At 60.8% G+C, this 23,210-nt stretch overlaps 1 protein-coding gene across 1 annotated transcript; it reads left to right on the top strand.

Annotated features, from left to right (window-relative positions):
- The first annotated feature begins 5,195 nt into the window (after nucleotides 1-5,195).
- On the top strand, nucleotides 5,196-20,307 carry ALX3 (ALX homeobox 3). Its single transcript, XM_067310430.1, has 5 exons — nucleotides 5,196-5,286; nucleotides 13,518-13,874; nucleotides 17,626-17,918; nucleotides 19,044-19,106; nucleotides 20,038-20,307. Exons 1-5 carry the CDS (start codon nucleotides 5,196-5,198, stop codon nucleotides 20,305-20,307), a joined length of 1,074 nt encoding a protein of 357 aa, XP_067166531.1.
- The last annotated feature ends 2,903 nt before the right edge of the window (nucleotides 20,308-23,210 follow it).

The raw sequence follows: 23,210 nt of genomic DNA, 5'->3' as shown, positions 1-23,210 counted from the left end.
AGGTCTGCTGTCTGTCTGGGGGGCAAAACTGGATCATTCGGTCCAGCCACAATCCAGCGGGAACCAGCTGGCCTGGATGAATTAAACCTCCCAGGCAGACTCGCATAGGACACGTCACCGCCGGCATTTCCCCCGCCGGCCTCCCAGGCCAGGAGTCTCTTAACAAAATCAGTTTAGTTCAATCGCTGCAGCGCCTGGCGCAGAGCTACAAACCAATCTAGAAACCATCTCCATTAACTCAGGGCAATTTCTGGGCGTGCATCAGCGCTGCTTTCCCACCGCTTCACGCAGGGCACCGGATCCAAATCGGACACCGGGCCAGGGTCAGCCTGCATTGCGGTGTCTCCTGGCTTTCCAGAGTAAGGCTCACACCTTCCCTCTGCCCTCCAGCACAGGCGACTGGGATGGGGCAGTCCTGGAGCTGAACCAGTTCCCACTTGGGAAGGGGATGGAGAAACCTGGAGATGGTTTCTCTCCAGCGTGGCCAGGCCACAGAAGTGCTGCTCCAGGCTGCAACGCTTGGCAAAGAGGTGTGGAGCATTACACGCAGGGAGGGAACCTGAGACCTCGAAGGTCTGGCTGTGCCCAACTTGCCTTCCAGCTTGGGCAGCCCCATCTGGTCCAGGAGCCCATTTTGGGGATGCTCCTGCCCTGTTCAGCCCAGCACCCTCCTAGATGCTCGAGGCTGGGACTGAATCCAGCTTTGACCAGCCCCTTCCCCATTTTGGCACACCAGGTCCCATCAGCTCTGTTTTGATGGCACCTGGGCCACCATCAGACCTGGCTAAACCACCAAAATCTGTTTGCAGACCAGGGCCAACGTTTGCACTCTGCCCAAGTTCTTCCTGGCATGGGGACAGAGAAAGCAGGCGGGAGCATGGGTCCATCACACAATGTCCCTGTTGGTCCTGCACCAGGGTCAGGGAGAGCTGGGGAGCAGATTAAGAAGGAAAATAGCAGCGGAGCTTTTCAGGCAAATTTGGGGGGAGACAAAAGGAGGCAACTAGGGCAGCTCTGCTCAGCAATGATGCCATTTGGAGGGGGATGAAGGGTGTCAGGGCCAAGAAGAAGGTCTGGCAGGGCCAGTTCAGTGTGGGGCATCACCTTCGAGCCCAGTTAAACCAGTATCCTATCAATAGCTTTCACCTGCCAGACCCCACAGCACCCACCACCTGCCCAGTATTGACTCAGATCACCCTGGGGAAGAGATTTGAGGGTTTTCTCCCTCCTTTCACTAGCAGCCAGGTCTCCTGTCAGGCAGGGCTGGTCCAGAACCCAAGTAGAGTGACTTGAGGTGGAAAAGAGATAGGAAAATCACTTGGATCAACTCTTACCAGAGAGCAGGTGGGATCGGCAAGTCCCTGGGACTTCGGTGACAAGGCAAAGGGACCACAGCAAAGCCTGAAAGGGATGAAATCACACAGTGAGAAATATCCAGTTTTCCTATGGGGTGTTTCAGGGGGCACGGTGGGTCTGACAACTTCTCATTGCTCAGAAACCAACGCTGGTGATGGAAATCAGGACGATGCACTCCAGCATCGGCACTGGAGAGCGGCACTAAGACCATATGCATCCTTTAAACATATTCGTTTTCTTGGCAGAGAGGATGAGGGAAACCAGCAAGATCTGCTCATTCTCAGCTGCGTTTCCACAGTCCCCGGAGACGTTCGTTCCCTGACATCAGGGCGTCGAATTTCCACGGCTGAGGATCAGCCTCTTATCACCGCAGCCCACAGGAAATTGGGCCTGATGGGAGGCCCTGGGAGCCAGCGCCACGTTTGGAGACTGATGCCTTCAGACCAAAGTCACCCGCTCTCCCGGCTGTTCCTGTGCCATTGGGGTACGCACGAGAGGAACGACTGGGAATCACCCTGGGGCTGCGCAACAGGGCCTGGAGCATGCACAAAACCATTGGGAATTGTTTTTCCGGGCACGGTGCAGCACTCACCTCTCGCACCCATGTGCGACCAGCACCGAGGCTGTATGCAAGCGTCCACCCTGCTCGGCTTCCCGTGCAGCTGGGATGGGAGCCATTTCCAGGTGGGAAAAACAAAGGGATGGGAAAGACAGGGCACCAGGCCCACTACCCCTTGGGCAAGTCCACCCCTATAGCTCAGCTCCAAGCAGGGTTTAGCCCTGAGCCTCCCCAAACCCAGTAAAAGCCAAGAGAGAAGGAGGGACAACAGCTTTTAACAGATGGAGCCAACCCTTCCTCACCTGCTCTCAATCCTCCCGCACAGGTGAGGACTGTGATTGACAGCACCTGGGGATGGGACCATGGTTTCACCTCCTCCTGGATCTTCCCAGCTCTCTCTCCCTCCAGATCTGTCCTTCAAGGAGAGCTTCTCCCACCTCAGACCCGTCCGCTCCATATTTATTCAAACGATAAACATGGGCTTTGCCTTCAGGTGCTCTCGCACGTTCCTGCACGGCTGGGAGAAGCCGGAGCTGTCAAGTGGGTGCTTTGCACCTGGATAAACCATCATCCCAAATCCAGCTGCTCTGCTCCACCCAGCGACAGAGGCTCCCCCAGACATAGGGAAGGGGGGTCTGTCTCGGCACGGCGGGTCCAACTGAGAGCCGCAGGAGGCAGAGAGCGTGGAGACCTCACGGGGCTGGAGGAAAGGGGTGACCGGAGGGGGTGGGGAGGGATGCAACGAGAGCAGCACCCAGGCTGCGCTGGGAGACACCGCTGGTGCTGGCAGCTCAGGAGCAGGCTCGGAAGAGGAAAACCCCCGTTGTGCCCAGCCCCCGGGGAAAAGAGGCAGGTTGGAAAAGAACAGCAGTTCCTCAGACCAGAGGCATTTTTCTTCCAAAAGGCAAACGCCCTTCCGGCAAATCCAACCGTGCTGCGGCAACGTTGGGTGCGGACGGGAGGGAAAGCTGTTGCAGCAACCTCACGGCTCCCTGCTGGGAATTAGCCTTCCCCTGCAACTTTATCCTCTGCCCAGGCAGCGTTTGGGCTCGGCTGCAAGGATCGGGGCCCCCCGTCGCGGCTCCCGGGGGCCTGTGGCCGGGATTTCTTGGGGCGGGCGCACAGAGAGGGGTATTCTGCCTCCCCCCGGCGCCCCGCGGCCTCAGCTAACAACCGTGACTCCACTGCGTGGCGGAGGAAGCGGGGTTAAAGCTAAGGAAAGCCTCGGCCAAGCTCCTGCCCTCAGTGAAGTTATTAAATTTGCTTCCCCTGATGAGCTAAAAGCCCGGAGGGAAGAGCACCGGGGGGCTGTTTCAGAGCGTGCTATGGCCGGGGAGCCAGGTGGGACCCATTAAACCCCATCCTGGGCACGGGGGAGAGCAGCCCCGCGGGTCAAAGGGGCCTCTGGGAGAAGGGTGGGGGCTCCATTTCCTCCACGTCCTCCCGAAAACGGGGCTGGAAGAAAACCCAGAGAGAAGGGAAGGACGGCTGGACTATTGGGGCAGGCAGACAGACAGAGGTGCTATTGGGAAGGAGGGAGGGGGAGCAAATAGGGACCGGCAGACACAGCCAAGCTGGCCTGGGAGCAGCCAGCTCGGATGCGGCTCACAGGGAAAAATCCCCATTGAAGGGCATGGAAGAAGCAGCACTAAAAAGATAGTAATGAATCAACCCTTTTTCCCCCAAAGACCCATTCTGCTGCTTTCATCGGGCTGGTGAAGTAGGAGCATCGTGCCCAGCTCCCATCATAAGTTTTCCCCCGACCAAAAACCCCTAAAATGTTGGATTCCCCCCTAAATTGCCCCGATTTGATGAATTTCCCAGTGGTGGCACATCCTGGGCAAGGGGAATCGCGGATCTCCAAACCTCGGCCCCCGCGATACCTCCTGGCTGGCTACCAGGAGGCGTTAGCCACTGTCACCTGGGGAAGGGCCACTTGCTCGGCTCGGAGCGGAAAGGCTGATCCAGGCTGTTTCTTCCTCCCCGACTGCTCCGGGCACAGAGGCTTAATGTGAAAATGCTGTGGGTTATTTTGGGAGCAGGAGGAAGACATCTTTTACTCCAATTTGGCAGGGGTCGCCTCCACTTATTGCTCCGAGCTTTCCCCCCCGCTGCTCCGAAGGCTTTGAACCGGCTCAGATGCCGTTAATGGGGTTAACCAGCAGCAGGGAGAACGTAGGTTTAATATCGGAGGAAGCATGGGGAGGCTGCTGTTGCTTAGGGGCTGATTTGGTGGCAAATCCAAGCTCTCCATCACCCAGGATGGTCCAGCTTTTCATGCCATGGGGTATTTGGGCAAAGCACCACCGCACGCTTGCCCTGGTCTCCTCCACCTCCTGGGCACCACACGGCCCGTGGGGCTCACGCATAGCAAGACATGGGCCACATCCACACCGCGGGGAGAGTAACACACTCCTCAACCTGATTTTGTGGGGTCCCGGCAGCGGTGAAGATGTGGGACCTCTGCCCTGTCCCACCAAGAACCCCAGGTGCATTCGCCAGGCCGTTTGCAGGGCTGCCCCATCTCCTGCTCTTGTGTTTATACCAATTAACTCACTCAAAGCTGTTAACGAGCTCCAACACCTCCAGCCATCACCTTCCTATAGCAGGGGCAGCCCAGGGGATGTAAGCAGAGAACAACACAAGTCACCGATACCCCAGCTGGCTGCAAACTGGACCGTCCCTTTTGGGGACAAGAAAAGGAACAAGGATGTAGATGTGCTTATATAAAATTGGCATGTGAAGTATCTGCTGACATCCCAGGCGTTAAATCATCATTTCCCAACAGTTGTTTCGAACAAGTCTCTCTCAGCCTGTGAGCAAACCTGCACCACCACCTCCTGTCCGGTGGCCTATCCATCGCTCCAGACACCCGACTAACCCTGGTCTCCTCTTATGCAAGCTGCACATGCTGGACCAGTCCCTCAGCAGGGGTAAAACTGCCCGATGCTCTTCAGCTGAGCATTTTCTGGGTGCCTGGGAATTTTGGGGGTGGGTAAAATTGCTTAAAAGACCAGTGGCACGGTTTTATTTCCTAGCGTGTGATCAAGGGACCTTTGAGATGTGGAACGGCTTGCAGCTCCTTGCCGGGAGATTTGCAGTTGAAAGGTCAAAGCTGTTTCTGGTTCTCCTTATCAGAGTTGGCCGAGCAAGAAGGAAACCTTTCACTGTGTGGGTCAGGTAGGGGAGGTCATGGCGGGGACAGAGCACCGGGGCACTGGGGATCCGGAGATGAGGCACCGATGGCAGAAGGTGGGAAGAAACCCAGGAGACAGGCAAGATGTCCTATCTCCAGACCTACAGCCAAGGCCATGGAGCGAAAGCCACTTCTTCTCACCATCCCGTCAAGGCAAGCATCCGCTGGGATGGTGGTAAGGAAAATTATAAAGGCGGTGGGTCAGGGTGGTCATGGGATACCACTGCCCGCAGTGGATTTGGGCACTACGATGCTGGGGCTGGCATTCCTGGTGACCGCTCTGCTCCCTGGACCTGCTCCACATCCCTCCCAGCATCCCTGCTTGCATTGCCCCATTGACACGACCTGGAGGTGAGGACACCGGAGCGGTTTGGGGCTGCTATGACTCTTCCAGGGCTTTGTGAAAACGTGGTGGTGGTGGTGGGCACAAAACCCCCAGAGAAACCAGAACCAGCCTTAGTTTTCCAAAGCCGAGGTCTCCTGAACCCAGACAGCCTCTGGTGTTGAGGGAAGAGCTTCTCCACAGCCAAGCGACATGATGTGTGCCAGGTCTGGCCGGCTTTGCCTTTCTGGCCCAAATAACTGGTGCTAGAAGCCACCTCCAATGCTTAAATGCTTCTGGACCGTCCTTGCCCAGCCCCGCTGCCTTGTCTCATTCATAGCCCTCATCCTCCTCTTTCCATCCATCCATCCGTCCATTTGTCATGGAGCCGAGTACGGCTGTGCCACCTCAATCCATGCTCAGAGCTGCTGGGCGCATTGATGTCCCCTCCGCCAGCTCCGGGCTGGCTGCTGCCCACCGGTCCCCGCACCAGCCGGACCTCGCGCACCTTAAACCGGCTGGCGGAGCACGGCCGGGGCAGGCAGGGAGGGGAAACGAATTGGTGGTGGGCAAGAAGACCCAACAGCCCATCTGGTTTTTGGGTGACAGCCAAGCCCCCCACCTCTGCCCCAGACCTTGCCTCCAGCCCCGTGCCTCAGTTTTCCCATCTGGAAAGGGGACGCAGCGCCCAATATCGTCTCCTCGTCCTGCTCCCTCTGTCGGTGCCGACTGTCAAACCGTGGTCAGAAACGCCAGGAGCGCTGGGGCGGAGGCTCTCACGGACGTACAGCTCTGTGCGCCCGGGCTCTGCCACCGCAGCGGGGGGCTCGGTCCGTCCCAGGTGGCTCTATCTGTCCATCCATCCGTCTGTCCAAGCAGATCTCACCCAGTGACAGCACTCGGTACGGCTCCTGCCCGGGAAAGAGCAGCCAAGCCCGGCTCCTCCCCGCACCGAAACCCAGAGCGCGCGAGTCCAGAGGGCAGCGCGGGGGCGACGGGGACGTTCCCGAGCCGGAGCCGCGGGAAAGGCAAGGAAAACCGAGCGGGAGCGACAGGGGCGAGAAAATACGATTCCCCGCGGGCCTCCCTCCAGAGCCTCCCGGGGACGGCTCCCCCTTCCTCCCCCGCGTCGCCCGCCACCAAAAAGAGCCGATTGCTTTCAGGTGTCGGCCAGTTAATAAAAGAAATCTTCCCCTTAAGGAAGGAGGAGGCTTGGGAAGGGGGGATTTTTTTTTTTCCTTTTTTCTTCTTTTTTCCCCCGAAAGCTAAACGCAAACCAGAAGGCAGCGCACCACGGCACGTTGGCTCTGCTTAGATTTCACTGTCCTTTCGCGACACAATTGAAGACAGTTGGCTCAATATATATATATATATATTTTTTTTTTTCCCTCTCTCTTTTTCCCCCCCAAAATTTCTCCCCTGATTTCGGGGGGCTGATGGGGATTTGCCTCCGGCCGGGTCCCAGGCCGGGGAGATTTGCTTGCATCGCTGTTTGTTGTGGACTCTCGGGAGAAAGCTCGTCCTTTCCCTGCAATAAATTTTCCGCTTACATTTTAAGGGAAGAAAATGTTTTCCGGTGCTTTTCTGGCTCTCTGTCGGGAATGATTACTCCCAGATTTATTGGGATTTTGCAAGGGAGGCGGCGATACCTGGGCTCTCCGAAACGCCACTCGCCAGGATAATGACGCAGGCGGCACTTGTCGACCTCGGCCCTGATTTATGGAGCGAGATTTCTTCTGTCCTGGTGCGTATGATTTACTGGGCTCTGGAAACGGCTCGTTAGGGCACGAGACGGATAAATCCATCCCGCCCCAGGAGAAGGCAAGGGCTTCATCCAGGCCGCCTCCGCGTCCTCCAGGGCTCCCAAAGCCCCAGGGGCTTTTCTCGGGTTTCTCACCCCCCCCCCCAAAACCGTGCCCCCTTCTCCCCTCCCTTTTGCTCTTTTACTGATTTGCACCAGTGCGGCTTCCCCAAATCCCCTCCCGTCGCCGTTCGCCGTCGGCGCCGCTCCCAGCCCTCCTCCCAGCCCCTTTTTAATTTTTTTTTTTAATTTTTTAGTTGTAATTTTTAAATTTTTTTAGCTTGGGAGCGCTGTGAAGGACCCGGCGCCCCAACTTGGCGCCCCAAAGCCCTTCCCAAAGCAGCCCGAAATTATCTCCTCCGTTTTCCACGCACAAAGCGCAAATCTTGCCTTATTACAGCTCAAACCAGCCCCGAACAACGCGGGTGCTTGGTACCGCCGGCTCGAGGCGCGTTACGGGAACGGCGCCGCGAGCCGCTCGGATCAGGGGCGGCAGAAGGGGAACGAGCCCTCCGGGTGGGAAGCGGGTGGGAACGGGCACCGCGCGGCTCGCAAATCCCGGCCAGGCTCCGCCGCCGTCGTAAAGCGGAGTTTATAGGGACCGAATTAAGCGGCGAAACGAGCGGGCGAGGCGGCCGAACGGGACGCCGGCGGGTGTAAATCCACCCCGCGTCCTCGCCTGCACGGACGGGGCCGGATCCGCAGCTCTTTGGAAACAGCCTAGCGGCACCAAGCCGGAGGGAATTGAGCCGATTTGCTCGGATAGCAGCTCGTCCAGAGGCCGTTGCATCTCAAAAGCACTTTGTAAACACTTGGGTTTGGGGGTTTTTTTGTTTCTTTTTTTAAATTTGGCAGCTGCAGAGAACTGCAAGTTTTGGCGTCGCTCTGAATCAAGCCAAAATAATGATTTTTTTTATTATTATTATTTTTATTATTTTTTTTTTCCCTCCCTGATCTATCTGCATGAAAAGCAAACGGAAACAAAAGCAGTTCAGCCGGGCTTTCCTGCCGTGTTCGATTCGGGCTGCAGCTAACGCAGTTTGTTTTCCCGGATTTCGCTTCCTCGCTTGTTATTGCTGTCGTTAATTTACGGCACGCTCGGACACGGAGCAGTGCCTGGGAGCGACAGCTCAAAGCCGTCGCCTCGAAAGTGCCGCCGGGACGAAACGTTAACTTACGGCTTTTAAAAACAGCAAGGCAAAACTCTCCCGAAACTGCGATTTGCCACAAATTTGCCTGAAAAAATCCCACCCGTTGCCATCGGTGAGGGAACGCACGCGTTGTTGCAACACGCACATCCCTCCTTGGCCCATCCGTAGGGTAACACGGCTACGCAGGGTTATACGCATAGATGGTACGATCGTAACGTTTCTGTACCAGCTTATGCATTTATGCAATTACGTGGGTAATAGGTGCATCAGCGTCGCTCCGCGCGCGACTGCAATCCGGCCACGCGGATTTAACGTGCGTGTGCTGGTAACGCGCCTCGGTACAGAAATACATGGTGTTTATGTGCATAACGCGCATTTGCACGCAATTGAGATGTCTGAGGATGTATCCGGGCGGCTGTAAATATATGTGGCACAAAGGCCGTCGACAGCGTTCCTGCGTTGCTGTTGTTGTTATTATACGCGGGAGCGGGTTTGTGTTTGGGCTTCCTCCGCGAGAGCCGAAAGCAGGATAATTACATGCTTTCTCAGCCTCGTTAAACCCCAAATCTGGATCCGGCTCGGCGGAACCGATGGATTTCCTGCTCCGTCGGTCTGAGGGGCTCCGGCTCCCGCTCCCAACCTAACGCAAAACAGCATTGCGCTCCACAAGGAAAAATCCCCCCGGTGAATTAATAAAGTCATTTTACTGCCGTCAGCGCGGGCGTTCCCGAGCCAGAGCTGGCCGCAGCTTGGGACGAAGCTCCGCAAGGAGCGTCCAGTTGGGGCATCCTGAAAGGGGAGGATTTTTGGGGAGATTTGTGGGGCAAAGAGGGATGTGCAGATAGGCAAGGGCTGAGGATTGAAGCCGCAGTCTCGCTGCTCTTTTAGCCCAAAAAAATGCAGCAAAGCAGCAGATTCCCTTCGCTGTCCTAGGGTTGCCCCGAGAGGGGGTTTTTTTGCAGCAGTTTTATGGGCACTTGGAAAACGGAAAATTCCCCCCCCTCCCTTTTAGAGGGGGGGGTTGCTGTTTGATCCCAGCAAAGCGAAGCTGGGGATCCGTAAAAAATAAATGCTGGAGAAGAGGCTAAACCCTTCTCCGTAAAACTGGACCAAAAGGCCAGGGAGGAGCTTGGTGGAAAGACAACAAGCCAAAAGCAGGTCTGTGCCCGTCCGCGCCCTGCCGCAGGCATGTGGGGAAGGCAACCGCCTGCTCCTCCGGGCTTTTCCCAGGGTGCCATCCCGCTGGGCTCGGATTATTTTTTCCACCTTATAGAGGAGAAAACTGCACCTCAGTGAGACTCAGGAACCCTCTCGAGCCTTAAACTAGAAGATCATGTTGGCACCCAGCAAGGGGTATAAACCAGCTGGGAATAAACCTCAGCTGGGCATTAGGTGGGCACCAGAGCCTAGATGAGCCCAGGGCTAATCGGCTGGGTGGTGGGAACACAACCAGCCAACGTGGCCAACCAAGTCCCACATCCTCCCTGGTCCCATGTCTCCTGCCCAAGGGCTGGTCTTCATCATGTCATCCCAGCTGCCCTCTTCCAGCCACGGTGTTTCTCCATGACAAGGAGATGACCTGGATACTGAGAGGAGCAACCGGGCTGGAGAACGGCCTCCAAGCTCGGGTCCTCCTGCTCGGGTGCCGATTGCCCGGCCCAGCCAGGAATGCTATGGGATGGAGGGTGCTTTGGTAACTAACGTTGTCCCATGCCACCAGGAGGACAGTGGTCCCCAGACCTGTGCCTTCGGCCTTGACAGTGAAACGAATGTGCCAGAGCCCTGCTGAACCGAGCTGCCTCCGGGCTTTCAAGAGGAAGTCGTAGCTTCTTCTCAGCAGGCTCCCAAGAACTTGACTGCTTCCCAAACTGCAGCTTGCACAGGGAAAAAAAATAAAAATAAAAATAAAATCCCTCGAGGAAAAGCCCATTGGCTGGACCGTGGCCCCTGCTTGCCCTCGGAGACTCGCTCACAGCGCGCCCACTGCGGAGCTGGAGGCGGAAAACAGAGAATCGCTGCCGGCTGGCACGAACCAAGGGGATCAGGGTGGCCGTCACTGCTCAGCCCGCGGGAGCTGAGGGGTCTCTTGGGCATCAGGGACCTCCTGGTTTGGGTCTGTGACGGGGCTGGTGGAGCCCAGCACCTTCAGAAGGAAGGACCAGAAATCCTGCGGAAGGCAGGGAAAGAAAACCTGTCCTCGGAGCAGCAGGATCCCAGTCCTGGTCCTGACTGCTTCATGCCTTGAGAGCATTTCCAAAGCTCTTGGTGTCTTTGCAGGTCTTGGTTATGCAGAGATCTTCCTCCAAGCCACAAAACCATGCAAAGCCTCCTGGACGCCTGCCGAGCTCTTTGGTGACATCTCGTGATCCCAGCTCTCCGAGATGCTCTCAGTGTTCGGGCATCCCAGTTGGACAAACCAACGGGATTTTAAGAGGGGAAAAAAAAAAACAACCAAAATTCCTCCTCCCCGTAAGTGAGAGAGAAACTGAAAACAGAAAACGTTTGCACGCAGGACGTCCCACTGGGGTCCTCCCGGCGCGCTCCGCAGACCTCTTGCCACGATCCGTTTGGCGGGACGTGCGATTAAACGAAACCGGGCCACCAAAAGCCGTTTCAACCCAGGAACGGAACAAGCCGTGCTTGGCCCTGCAGCCACGTCCGAGTCGGACGCGGGGACACTGGGAGAAGCTTCTCCTCAAAACTTCTGTCCCCGGCGAAGCCCCGCCGCTCCCCCTCCACACCGAAGGCGCGCATCCCTCTGCTATTAAAAGCCTTTAAATGCCAGCAGTAAAACTTGGAGAGGTACATGGAAAGCAATAAGCCTTTACAGGAGTTCTGCTACTCTTGGTAATGACTTGTTGCGTGCCAGAGGACTTATAGTCCCTATTTAGCAATAATTTACAACATGCAGCAAGCTGCGGACGGCCGAAAAGGGAAAAACCTCGGCAACGCCAGCTGCGGGGAAGGGAAAGCGTCGGGAAAGGGCTGCGCGCGGAGCAGGACTCATGGGGAGCCGTCGTGGGCGCTGGAAGGGTGGGCGAGGAGGGGGCACGGGGGGGACGCTGCCGGGCAGAGCCGCGGCCGTGGATGCAGTCCCCGGCGAAGGCTGCGGCAGGCTCGTGGGGACGCGCTGCTGCGACGAGCCCAGCGTTACAACGCAGCGACTGGGTTTTTTTTTTGCAAACGCGTCTCCCCTAACCGGTTGCTGGAACGTTCAGCCTGCGCCGCGCCGGGATTTACGGCGCGCCACGCTGCGAACCCTTGCGATAACGCTGGGTTTTGCGACGACCCGACAAAGCCGTGCTAATCCCGTAACTGCTGTCGAGACGCGCAGATTACGTTATACTTTTTTCACGAGCTCTTCAAAGCAAGATTCTTTATATTTCCTATTTGCATCATACCCAGGGTAATAAAACATCCCTGTACTACCCCAGGCCAGGCATAAGGTGACACCGCGCTGCAGGACGTTATTTAACGGTCGACGTTATACTGTCGTTCTGCTATTTAATATCATACGTCTATGATCCACCCGGTCTGTCCCCCCCCGACTTTACTGCTCCGATTCAGCTCAGTCCCTGCGCTTCCAGCCTGGACACCCCATGGATGCCACTAGGGACGGGCTGTCCCTGTCCCCCACCTCGTCCCCAGACGGCGGAGCAGAGGGGTATGGGAAGCGGGGAAGGAGTAATTAACAGGGAGACAGACCGCAATTAGCGGCGGAGAGATTAGCAGCGTCATTCCACCCGCACGTGCCAGCCTGCTCCGGCTTCTCCGGGTATCTCCCCCTGGCTTTGCACCAGCTGAGCAAGCGGGCAGAGGGAGGGCAGGGGGGTGCAGCAGGTCCGGGCTCTTCCGAAGAGAAGAAGAAAGGGGGGGGGAAGTCAGAGTCCGATCTGGGCTGTTGCTATCCCAACATCGCCAAAACATCGACGACTTTCAGTGTCTCAATAAATACCTGCAGGTTTGGGTTTTTTTTCCAGATCTGTTGCACCAAGCGATGCCCTAGGATCGGTGAAAGCCAGGGTCTATGTCACACGTTGGGGAAAACAGCAAATGGAGGCGTAAAGCAGCATCTCTGCCTAGATAGGGGCTCATTTCTCTCTGCCTCCTACCTATTCCCCGCTTTGACATTGATCTTTTCCCCTGTAACACCAAACCTTTGAATTTCCAAACCTGCCCCTGATTTTCCTGCATTTAACCACCCCCAAGAGCTGTTTAACAGCAGAGCAAAATGCCCAGGCCCTGGAGAGGCCGCGGGCAAAGCTGCCCCAACGCAGACGGAGCTGCCAAAAAAGCTGGGGGCGGTCAGGGTTGGTGGTCAGTGCTGATGCCTCGAAGGGGAGGTTCCGGAGATCCTGGCCCTGTGTGTGCCGGAGCGGGATCCGACCCCCTCGCAGTGCACGCCGGGGCAGGCAGGACCTTTGCAAAATACAGAGCTGGGAGCTCTGCAAAAAGAGCCTCGATAGCGGGAAGAGCAGGAAGCACGAGGCTGGGGAGCTGCGACCGCTGCCCACCCCTCGCCCGGGCTCGAGCTCGGAGGCAGCCGCGCAAGCCGGAGCGAGGCAGGGCCGAGAAGAGGCAGCCGGAGGCACGGAGGGTCCTGCCTGCGGAGCCCGGAGCAGGCAGAGACCCGTGTGGCCTGCATCCCCTTTCCCAGCATCGCGATCATCCTTGAAACGACCCAGCCAGGCCTCAGCGCAGCCACGGGGAGGGAAAAAGCCCCAAGCTCACGGGTCCCTGGGAAGGGGAAAAAAGCCAGAGGGTCTCTCCAAAGACCAAGGAAAGAGGGCGATTTCTCCCCCTGCCTGGGATTTCTAGCTGCTTGTAGCAGTTGGGGGCAAAGCTTTAAATCAAGGAAGGGCCCTGGGCATTTCCTGTAGCTCAGAGACACCGGGGAGAGGCGGGAGGGGAGGACCAGGACTCCCCACGCAGCCCCGGCCTTAAAGGTGGAGGAGACTTCTCCCGCTGTTCAACCCTGCCAAACCGTCCGGGAAAGGGACCCAGGCGTCCTGGTTTGGGGCTGGGGGGGAACTGGGATTAGAGGGTTAATAAAGTGGATGGGAGGACACACGTGACTGGCTGTGGAGCGGTGGAAGTGGGCTGGGGTGTGCGAGTGTGTGTGTGTGTGCGAGTGTGTGTCGGGGGGGGGGGTGCTTGGCGATCCCTCCCTTCACATCAGCACCATCCCCCTCCTCCCCGGCCCCGCACAAAATCCGCTCCCCGCCGGCCGCCCCGGCCCCTCCAAACCTGCGGCATGGAGGCGCAGGGCTGCCCGGCCTTTCCCCCCGCCTGCCAGGCCGGGTTCCTGCGAGCCCCCGGCACCTTCGGGACTGGCTTGCTGGGACCCCCCCGGCACCCGCCGCCGCTCAGCCCCCGCTTGGCCCGCTGCCCCCCGGACAAGGCAGAGCCCCGGTACCTGGGGGCCGCCAGCCCGGGCCCCCTCACCGTGGCCGTCAATGGGAAGCCTTTCTACCCCGCCGGGGCTGCAGGTACCGGGGCGAGCGGCGGGGTGGATTGGGGGGGGGGGGGGAGCCGGGGACTTGCCACCCCCTCCCCGGCCCCTTCTGCTTTCCTTTCCTCCTTTCTCGCCCCCCCTCTTTCCACCCCCTGCTTTGCAAAGGCGAAGCGGGGGCCAAGCCCGCACGGCGAGGGCCTGATCCTGCCTCCCGGTGCGGCGAGAGGTGGCAGAGCCCCCCCGGAGCCTGCGACAGACACAGGGAGTCCGGGACACCGCGCCGGGGCTGCCCCCGAGGGTCCCGGCTCCGCCGCCCGCCCCGGTGCCCCGCTGCGGCCGACCAGGAGCAGGGCGGCCCGTCCTGGCCGTGCCACAGCCCCAAAGCCTCCCTCTGCCCCCCAAACCGCCCTGTCGCCGACCACCTTCCCGACGCGCCCGCCGTCGCGACACGGCCCCGTCGGAGCGGGCGGCCCCGAGCTCCCCGCAAGCGCGGAGGCGCCGGTGCCCGCGGGGAGCCGGCGGCCCGGGGGGGGGGGGGGGGGGCGGCGGGGAGCACACGGCTCCGGGGCTGCCGGGCTCCTTTCCTCCCCCCTCCAAAAATGGTGGGCTCGGAAAGGAGGAAAAGAGGAAGAGAGAAAGGGAGAAAAAGAAGTGGGAGAGGGACTCGGGCCGGCGGCCGCCGCGCACCCTGCTGTCGCGACTGTCGGGACCGCGGCGGACTCGCCCGGCGGCACAAACCGTCCCGTCCCCGTCCCCCCCGGCTTTTGCCCCCCTCGCATTGCCGCAGGCCCCCGGCCCCGCGTCCCCCCGGCAAGAGGAGCGGGGCGATTCCCGACGGGGGCAGGGAGCCCGGTACCGGGAGGGGAACGGGGCGGAAAACGTCTCCGTGCCTCGGCGGAGGCGGCTGGAAAAACGCGTCCAGATGCCGCCTCCCGCTCCCGGGTCCCACCGGGCGCTTGGCGGCCCCGCAGCGGCCCGGGCAGCTCCGGGAATTGCCGGCCGCGGGGCGCTGCACGGCACCGGGGCTCCCGGCCGCCGCCCGCCGGGACTCTGCGCCCCTTTCCCGGCCGCGGAGCCGGGGCCTCCCGAGGCGCTTCCCGGCCCCCTTCAGCGCCGTTTCCCCTTCTCCATCGCTCGAGCAACATCCCACCGCAACCGGGCCCTCGCTCCCCGCACTCGCCCTCCCGGACGAGGCCGTCGGAGGCCCCGGCCGCCTTCTCGTCCCGGGCTCGGAGACCTCGGCTCGGCGCCCCGGTGCAGCTCGCCCGTCCCACGGGCCTTTAATTTTCCTTTAATTCCCCCCCCCCTTTTTTAATATTAGAAAAAGGCGACAGCCGCGGGGTAATGGGAACCAGGTGGGGCCGGCTCGGCCGAGCGGCGCAAAAGCAGGTAGCGACGGGACCGGGGCGCCCGGAGGCACCGGCCGCCTCCGCTCCGCCGCGCCCGCTCCATCCCGGCCGGGGCCCGATCCGCCGCCGCCCCGCCGAGGGCCCGGGGCCGCGACCGCGCTTACCTGCTGCCTGAGCCCCGCGGCCGCGGCGATGGGCGCCGGCGGGGGCGGATTTCGTTTGCGGCGGCTTCGTTTTCTCCGCCGGTTGTGGGGAGCGGGCGATCCCGCTCCGCGTCGCCGTCCCTTCGATAATGATCCCTTTGAGGTCCCCTCTCGTTTAACCCAATAACCGTACAGCTGTTCCCCAGCTGCTAACTTCACCAGCGCCGCAAAATCTTTTAGGGGGTGCCGGTTTGGGGAGGGGGGGATTATCTCTGTCTTCCCTTTTCCCATCTTCTTTGTCCCCTTGCAACTCTGTGTTTATTTAGCTACACGCCCGTATCCTGCTCCCTTCCTGCCTTTTCCTTCTTTCTGGCCATTTATTTATTTGTCTCCAACACCGAAACCCGCGGGTCGCTCGGAAATGCGGCGCGTAGCCTTTGAAACGGGGGAAAAAAACAAATCCAACGCGTTTACCGGACCAATTTGTGCATCGGGTTTTTTCTTTTTTTCTTCTTTTTCTCTTTGGTTTTGTTTATTTGCTTTTGGTCTTTGCTCCGGGATCGGCTCGGCTCAACTGTTTTTACCGTTAAAATCCCCCGGCCCGGCCGAGCCCTTCAGAAGGCAAAACAGGGAGGAAACAGCAAAGCGGCTGCAATCTCCCCATCGTTACCCACCGCCGGGGCACGGAGATAGGTCGGTACCGGCAACGAAGAGAGCAATCACCCCTCAAACCCTCCCGGAGATAACGGTTTCCCGTTAATTCAAAGCAGCTGCACCTCGGCTCTCGGCTGCACATAGTAACCCCAAATTGCCTTAATTAGGAAACAACTGAAAATGAAAGAGGAAAGTCTGGAAAAAGGCTGCTTTGGGGGCTGGTTGCTGCCATGGGGTGCAGAGCCCCGAGTGGGTGCGCAGGGTTGGGGGACCCGGTCCCCCTGGGCTGGGATGCGATGGTAACGGGCCGGGAAGGAGGAACCATCCCAAAGGAGGCGATTTCCTCCCTCGCCGGGAGAGAAAGCCTGGAGAAACGGCCTCAAAGCGCTGCAGGGTCCCCAGGGCCCGGCGATGGGCCTGATCCTGCCCCAGCCCCTCTGTGGAGAGGAAGGCCGGGGAGGGGGCTGGTGGTCTCCACCTGCTGCAAGGTGAAACCGGGGCAGAAAAGAGGATTTTTCAGCTCGTTTCCTTCCTGCATCAAGTCCCTGTCCCCCCCCCCCACCAGGCTGCTGGAGGACCCCAAGCTCTCCCACCCCGTGTGCTGAGTCCCTGCTTCATTTTCCTCCCCTCGCTGGGACAGGCCTGGCTGCTCTGCTTGGCTCTTCCAGGGAGCTAATGGCACCCAGACCTCGGTCCGAGCCCGCTTGGCTTTGCCGAGCTCCCTGTGTCCCCCGCGCTGCTCCCGCGCCTCCTCGCCCCCTCCCCGGGGTGCTGGTGACAACGGCAGGCCCAGCTGCTCCTAAATGCACGGCAGTGATTTATCTCCTTGAACCCATTTCATGAGATGCCCCGGAGAAGCAGCAGTGGGGCGGGGGGGGAATAACCCAAATTTATTCCTCCGGATTCCTTGTCGAAGGCCGTGCAGGAGGGTGGGGAAAGGAGGCTCTTCCCAGAGGGGCCGTGCAAACAGAGCGGAATCTCCTTCGGAGTGAAGGGATTTTTTTATTTATTTATTTTTTTCCCCCCTCCTTTCCAAATGGTTTCCTGAGAGTTGTAGCTGGAGGGAAACGCTGGCCCGGGGCGGGCAGAGGCAGCCGGGCGCCAGGCCCGCTGGAATGGGTCGAACCCTGGCGTGCCTGCGCCCCGGGGGGGCTGGATGCGGTCCAAGCCCGGGGCCGCTTGGGGTGACTGGTGGATCTAATGTCTCAGCCCCAGGCGCAGCCGAGCAGGGCGGAGGCGCCAGTCCGTGCTGGAAGGGAACCGGGAAGAAAGATGAGCGGAGCTGGGAAAAACTCCCTCTGGAAGATGCTGCCGCGCCGGTGCGGATGGGCGCTCGCCCTTCTCCGCCCTCCTGCCTCCCCGGCTCCGGCTCCAGCCACCCCGCGGGCTGCGAGGTGCCTTGGCGGGGAGCCCCGACCGTGGATCCCCGCGCGGGGCCGAGCACCCTCCGCTCCCGCCAGGCTTTCCACCCCGACACGGCTTGCAGAGACGCAGCCTTCGCCCCCCCTCCCTGCCCTCTGGGTGCCACGCACGTATTTTGGGGGGGGGGGGACGGTTTACGACCGCTGGCCGGGTCTGGGGACGCAGCAGGCTCTTTGCTTCGTTAACGCCGCCCCGCGCTGCGCATCTTGGCCCGCAGGGAGCGAGAAGGGATGCAAAGCCGGGTACCAGCCCGCGCCCGCAGCCTGCCGCGGCCCCTCGAAAGCCCCGGCGGAGCTCGGCTGCTCGCTGGCAGCGCCCCTGGGTGCCCCCGAGCTCGCCGAGCCCCTGGAGCCAGGCAAGAGCAAGGCCAAGAAGCGGAGGAACAGGACGACCTTCAGCACCTTCCAGCTGGAGGAGCTGGAAAAGGTCTTCCAGAGGACGCATTACCCAGACGTGTACGCGCGGGAGCAGCTGGCTCTTCGGACAGACCTGACCGAAGCCAGGGTGCAGGTAAGGGCCGGGATGTCCAGGTTGCCCGGACTGTGGAGCAGCCTCCGGCATCTCCTTAGCCGGTTGTGTTACCGGAGCAGCAGCAGGCTGGATTGGTGCTTTTGCCTCCATCCCGGGAGATCCCAGGCACTAGGGACACGACGCTGAGTTAGGAACGTGCTCGAGGGGGGATTTTCCTAAGCCTCTAAGCTCTCCAGAGGAAATCCCAGCCCCAACAATGGCTATTCTGGCCTGGGAATAGCAACGCCCTGGTATGGTGCAGCCCCGCGTCCAATGCAAGGGGTCCCTGGGGCGACGCATCCCGGGCCGGGGGCTTCCCGCTGCCGGGCGGGCTGAGCCCTCCCGCGCCGGCCCCAGCCCTGCTGGCACCGCGCTCGCGGCAGGCGAGCGGAGCTCTTTCCAGAGGCATTTCCATGTGGTTTGAGGCTCTCGGTTGGAAACGGCAGCGGAGCCGGCTCAGAGGGGGCGCCCGGCGGGGAGAAAAAGCGAAGGCGGGCGGATACCGGAGCGAGGGAAGGGGCTCGAAGCGCGTGGCCGGACAGCAAAGCCACGCGGCGCCGCCTGCAGCGAGCCACTGCGCCGAGGGCCATCGCCAAGCCAAAATTTGGGGCAGGTTTAGGTGAAATTGCCGACAAATTGGATCTGCCCATGGCGGGCACCCTCCTCTCCGGGACCCCGCCGGTCCCATCACCGCCCCACGGAGCCCCCCGGCAGCACGGAGGGGCCATGCAGGCGGGTCCGCATGCCCGAGCCTCGTTCCATGCCGAAGCCTTTGGCCGTTGAGGCCCGGAGCATGGCCCGGCCAGGTGGGACTGGTTATTTTCCAAGGAAGACGGGAGAGGTTTCTTGCTCCTTTGCTAATGCCAAAGGGAAAAGCGTGCACCCGAGGGGAGCTTTCTCCCTTTGCCACCACGGAGAAGGTGCAATCCTGATGGGGCAGCGGAGGGGCGCTGGGGGAACCGGCTGCCGGGGGTTGCATTAGGGGTCTTGTCATGCCGGGAAGAGCAGTTTGGGATTGGATTGGCAGCTGTCCACGGGATGGGCAGGGATTCCCGTGGCCCTCGGGAGCTCCAGCCCAGCTCTCCACCCTCCGCCTCTCACCACGGGCTCGTCCCTTCCCTCCAGGTCTGGTTCCAGAACCGACGGGCCAAGTGGCGGAAACGGGAGCGCTACGGCAAAATCCAGGAGGTGAGAAACCCAGCCTGGACAATTGCACCCCCGGGACCCCCCCGGTGCCAACCCCAGCCTGGCCCGTATCCTCGGCGGTTCCAGGACCCTGCAGTTGCATCTGCCCTGCCCCGGGGCAAAAACCCGCTTGGGTCCGTGGGGGGATTCCAGCAAGACCCCGGGTCTGGGAAAAGGCACATGGCCCGGGCTGGAAAAGGGAGCAAAGATGCAGCATCACGGTTCACTAGGTGCCGCTTTACATCCCACCCGGAAAGGCGCCCCTCGGAGCAGGGTTGGGATCCCCCCCCATGCAAGGAAACCCCTTCATAGCAGCACCGGGGAGCCCTTGCTCCCGGAGCCACCGTGTGCCGACGGGCTCCGCTCCGTGCAAGCTCCGCGGGTTTCATCCGAAGCGGAGGCAGGGCCGGGCTTTCCAAGGCCAGCAGCTCGCGTGCATCCAGACAACCATCGCTCCGCGCCGGTGCCGGCTAATCCCTCGCCGGTGCCGAGTTTCCACAGCTCCTTGGCTCCGCTGGCGGTATTTCGCCGTGGCTTGGGATCCGGCCAGCCGCGCTCCGCCAGGCGCTGGGGAACGTGCCTAAAATGGGGGGAAAAAAAGCAAAAATTGCATTGCCCGAACTTCCCCTCCCATCGCTCCGCGTTGCACGCAGCGGCTCAACGCGACACCTCATTTCTCGGAGGCAACGGCTTCAGGGAGAGGGGGGTTAATCCAGCTGCTGGATGCTCCCTTGCATGCAAAAAAAATATATATATTTATTTATAGCGTTTCAATCGGGATCATCCCCCCCAGGGTGTTAAAGCAAAGCAATGGCAGCCCTTGAGCTGCATCCTGCAGATGGGGATTTGCGGTGGCGGCGTGTGGACCCCCCCTCGCCTGCCTGCCCCAGCCTCCCTCCTTCACTCGGAGCTTTGTTTTTCCCCTTTTTTCCAGCTGCAGAATAACCTGTGGCCGAGCTCCGGCAGCCCGGCCGCTCCCTGCCTCGTACCTCCCGAGAGCATCCCGGCCCCTCGCGTGTCTCCGTACCCCCCCGCTCACGGCAACGGCGGCTTCGCGGGCCTCCCGCAGCCCCTCTACTCGCTGCCGCCGGCCCTGGGCCCCCCCCGCTTCGAAGGGGCTCCGGAAAACGCCGGCAAAGCGCCGCTGCTGCTGCGGCTGAAAGGCAAAGAGCCGGCGAGCGGCCTGCTCGGCTGGGCCACGTGATGCCCCGCGCCAAGGGGGCTCCCCCCCCCCCCCAAAAAAAAAGGAGGAAGCCCAGCTTCGGCGTTTCGCCCCACGCAGGGCGAAGGATGGGACCGGAGGGGACGAGCCACCGCCGGCGGCCGAAACCCCTCTGCAAAACTCCTCTGCCCTCGAAGCTTCGGCCCCGACCTTCCTCCTCGCCGGCTCTTGGGCTTCTCGGCGAGACGACGGTCGCGCCGAAGCCCGGGAGCGTCTCTCCCTCCCTGCTGCATCTCCCTGCGTAACCACAAGCTGTGGAGACAACCGGGAAAGCTCAAGGAACAAGCCATAAGCCAGTCCCAGGGAATCTGCTGGGATAAAGACGCTAAATCCAAAGCTGTTGCCTTGCAGGGTCGTTTTTAGCCACCCCCTGCCCGTTTCCCACTGTACGGATGAGGCGGGGAGATGCTTTAATCCAAGCTGGTGCATGGAAAGACCATTGCTCGCAGAGGTTCGGGATGTGGCGAAACGGGTCCGGCTTATCCAGGCACAGCCAAAACGGCCTCCGGCCCTGGGGACAGTCCCAAAGGGCCCGTGACGCCCATCCTGGTGCATCTCAGCCTCGTTCCCCAGGGATACTGCAAGTGCCCGCTGCCCTCTGGCACCCGCCGGGACTGTTTTGGGAAGGTTGGGTCACTTTGGCAGCTTTTCATCATCTTTTCCCCATTTTTTGGACCTGCAAGGAAGCCCATTAGCAGGGGGACAGCCCGTTTTAGGCTTCCTCGGGTGAAACATGGGCTGAACCAGAGCACCGGAGCCATGGATCTGCAAAATGTCCGTATTGTAGCAGAGGTCCCTCAGCTGCTCCGCTCCAGGGGGGGCAGAGAGCCCAGGCTTAACCCGCGAATCCCTCTGACCGCCTGGTCACGTCGGCACATCCGATACCGCTTTCCTGCTGGTACAGCCCTCGCCGGCACCTCCGAGTTGTCCAAATGTGCCCCCCGCTCCTGGTCTCCTGCACCCCGAGGAGGCAAAGGGGTTGCAGCCGCGTCCCGGCTCAGTCGGGTACCGCAGACCCCCTCGGAAAGGTTCCCGGCTGGAGAAACGCCGGCTGCATCCAAGTACCTCTGAAATGCAGGCGCCCGGCTCTCCCTTGCCCAGCAGGTCCCATCCATGCTGCATCCCAGGGGGCTGAGCCCACCCCAGCACCGGAGGCCCCTCGCACCGCCGTGGGTTGCCCCATCCTTGCCGTCCTCCGGTGGTAACCGCGACGGGTGCTGCCACCCCCGTGCCCCATCGCCGGCCTGGCTGCAGCCCCCCCCGCATCCGCAGGGATTTTGTTATTCACTTCTAAACCAATAAAACACATTTTTGATAAGTTATTTACAGCTGTGCCGGCTCACGATGCTTCGCTGATGTCTAATACGGGTTGCGCCTGCTGCCGCCATCCTGCAGCGAGGTCTCCCTCAGCCCCGCGGCGCGGCTGGGGGGCCTCCTTTTCCCTCGTCCTGGTCTTTCTCCTCCCAAAAGCCGAGGCGACTTTCCTGGGATTTCGTTAACCAGGCAAGAAACCCTTCGCCCCTCCCCAGGCGTTGCTGGCCAAGCCGGGAACTGCTGTTCCCTCGCTGCTGGGGAAACTGAGGCACGGCCCGGAGCACGGCGAGCATCTCTGGGTCAAAGCCAAGCTCTAGGGTCCATAGGTTTGATCCCTGGCTCCTCCGTGGGAGCGTGTTGGATGATGGAGGCTGCTGCAAACCCGTTGCCCGGCCTTCCTCCTCCTCCTCCTCGGCCAGTTGTGCTGCTCTCTGTGCTCTTCAGCCTCAATGCACACCCCTCCCGGGTCCCCCGGGGATGGGCATGGGGTCTGTCCCCCAATTGTCACCCCCTTCCGCATCACGCCTGTGCCCGAACCCACATCCGCCAAGTCCCCCCAAAGACGGACCCACCTGATCCAGCAGCTTCGGGATGAGAGGGGGATGCCGGTGCGGAGCTGCGCTGTGCTCGGAGGATGCGGATCGCCGCAGAACATCCCCATAGGGCAGCTGGTGCCCCAGGAGCACCCCAGGGAGGGTGCACCAAATTCGGATCCACCTCCACGCGGAGCCGGCTCGGAGCTGCCTCAAGCCGACCCAGAGGGAAACCAAGCCCATGAAGAAAAAGCCCATGGAGGAAAAAGCCCACTCGGAGCCCCAGCCAGGCATCCCCCATCTCCCCCTCTCCCGTCCAGCCCAAAAGCTGACCAACGCCGAGCTGCTCCCCGTCAGCCTCCAGGTCCTGGCTCTGCCCGGCACAGGATAATTTCCCCCTCCGGGAGGAGGAAGGCGTCCAAGCGTCTGCTCCGGTGGCATTAACCAGGCGACCACCTTCCCTGCAGCCGCCTCTCCTGTCATTTAGCCATCGCTCCCAATTACAGTGGAGCCAAGGCAGCCCCCGGGCTCGGGGCTGTCTCCTTCCCCACGGCCCAAACTCCGGAGACGCTGCTCCCCGGGGTTGCGGGAAGGGGCTGGCAGCAAGCCGAGACCACCCCATCTTTTTGCAGGGGGTGAAGAAAGTCCCCGTTGCACCACCAACACGATGAAACAACCACGGCAGTCCCCAAGGCGGTGCGGGAAGGGGGACAGGACCATCGGCAGATCCCATCCCAGGTCCCCGTCACCAGCTTTCGCTCAGGCTGGGGTTGGCAAGGATCCCCCCAAGCATCGGCCAGGCTCGGTCCCCGCAGTCCTGCCATCAGGGCTGGCTGCAAACAGCCCGGAGAAGCGGGAACGCCTGCTCGTACGGACCAGCTTCTGCCCGCACCCCTCCGGCTCCCCCATTCCCCCAAGCCAACGGCTTTTGGGGCAAGGCAAATATTAACGATAAAATATTAAGTAGCAGTTGAGACCCATCACGGGATTTACCCTTTGCTTCTTCCCTCGGAAAAGCAACGGGGACGCAGACAAAGT

The sequence above is a fragment of the Apteryx mantelli genome, chromosome 25 (assembly GCF_036417845.1).
Source record: "Apteryx mantelli isolate bAptMan1 chromosome 25, bAptMan1.hap1, whole genome shotgun sequence".
Classification (NCBI taxonomy): domain Eukaryota; kingdom Metazoa; phylum Chordata; class Aves; order Apterygiformes; family Apterygidae; genus Apteryx; species Apteryx mantelli.
This window is presented reverse-complemented; position numbering and strand designations above follow the sequence as displayed.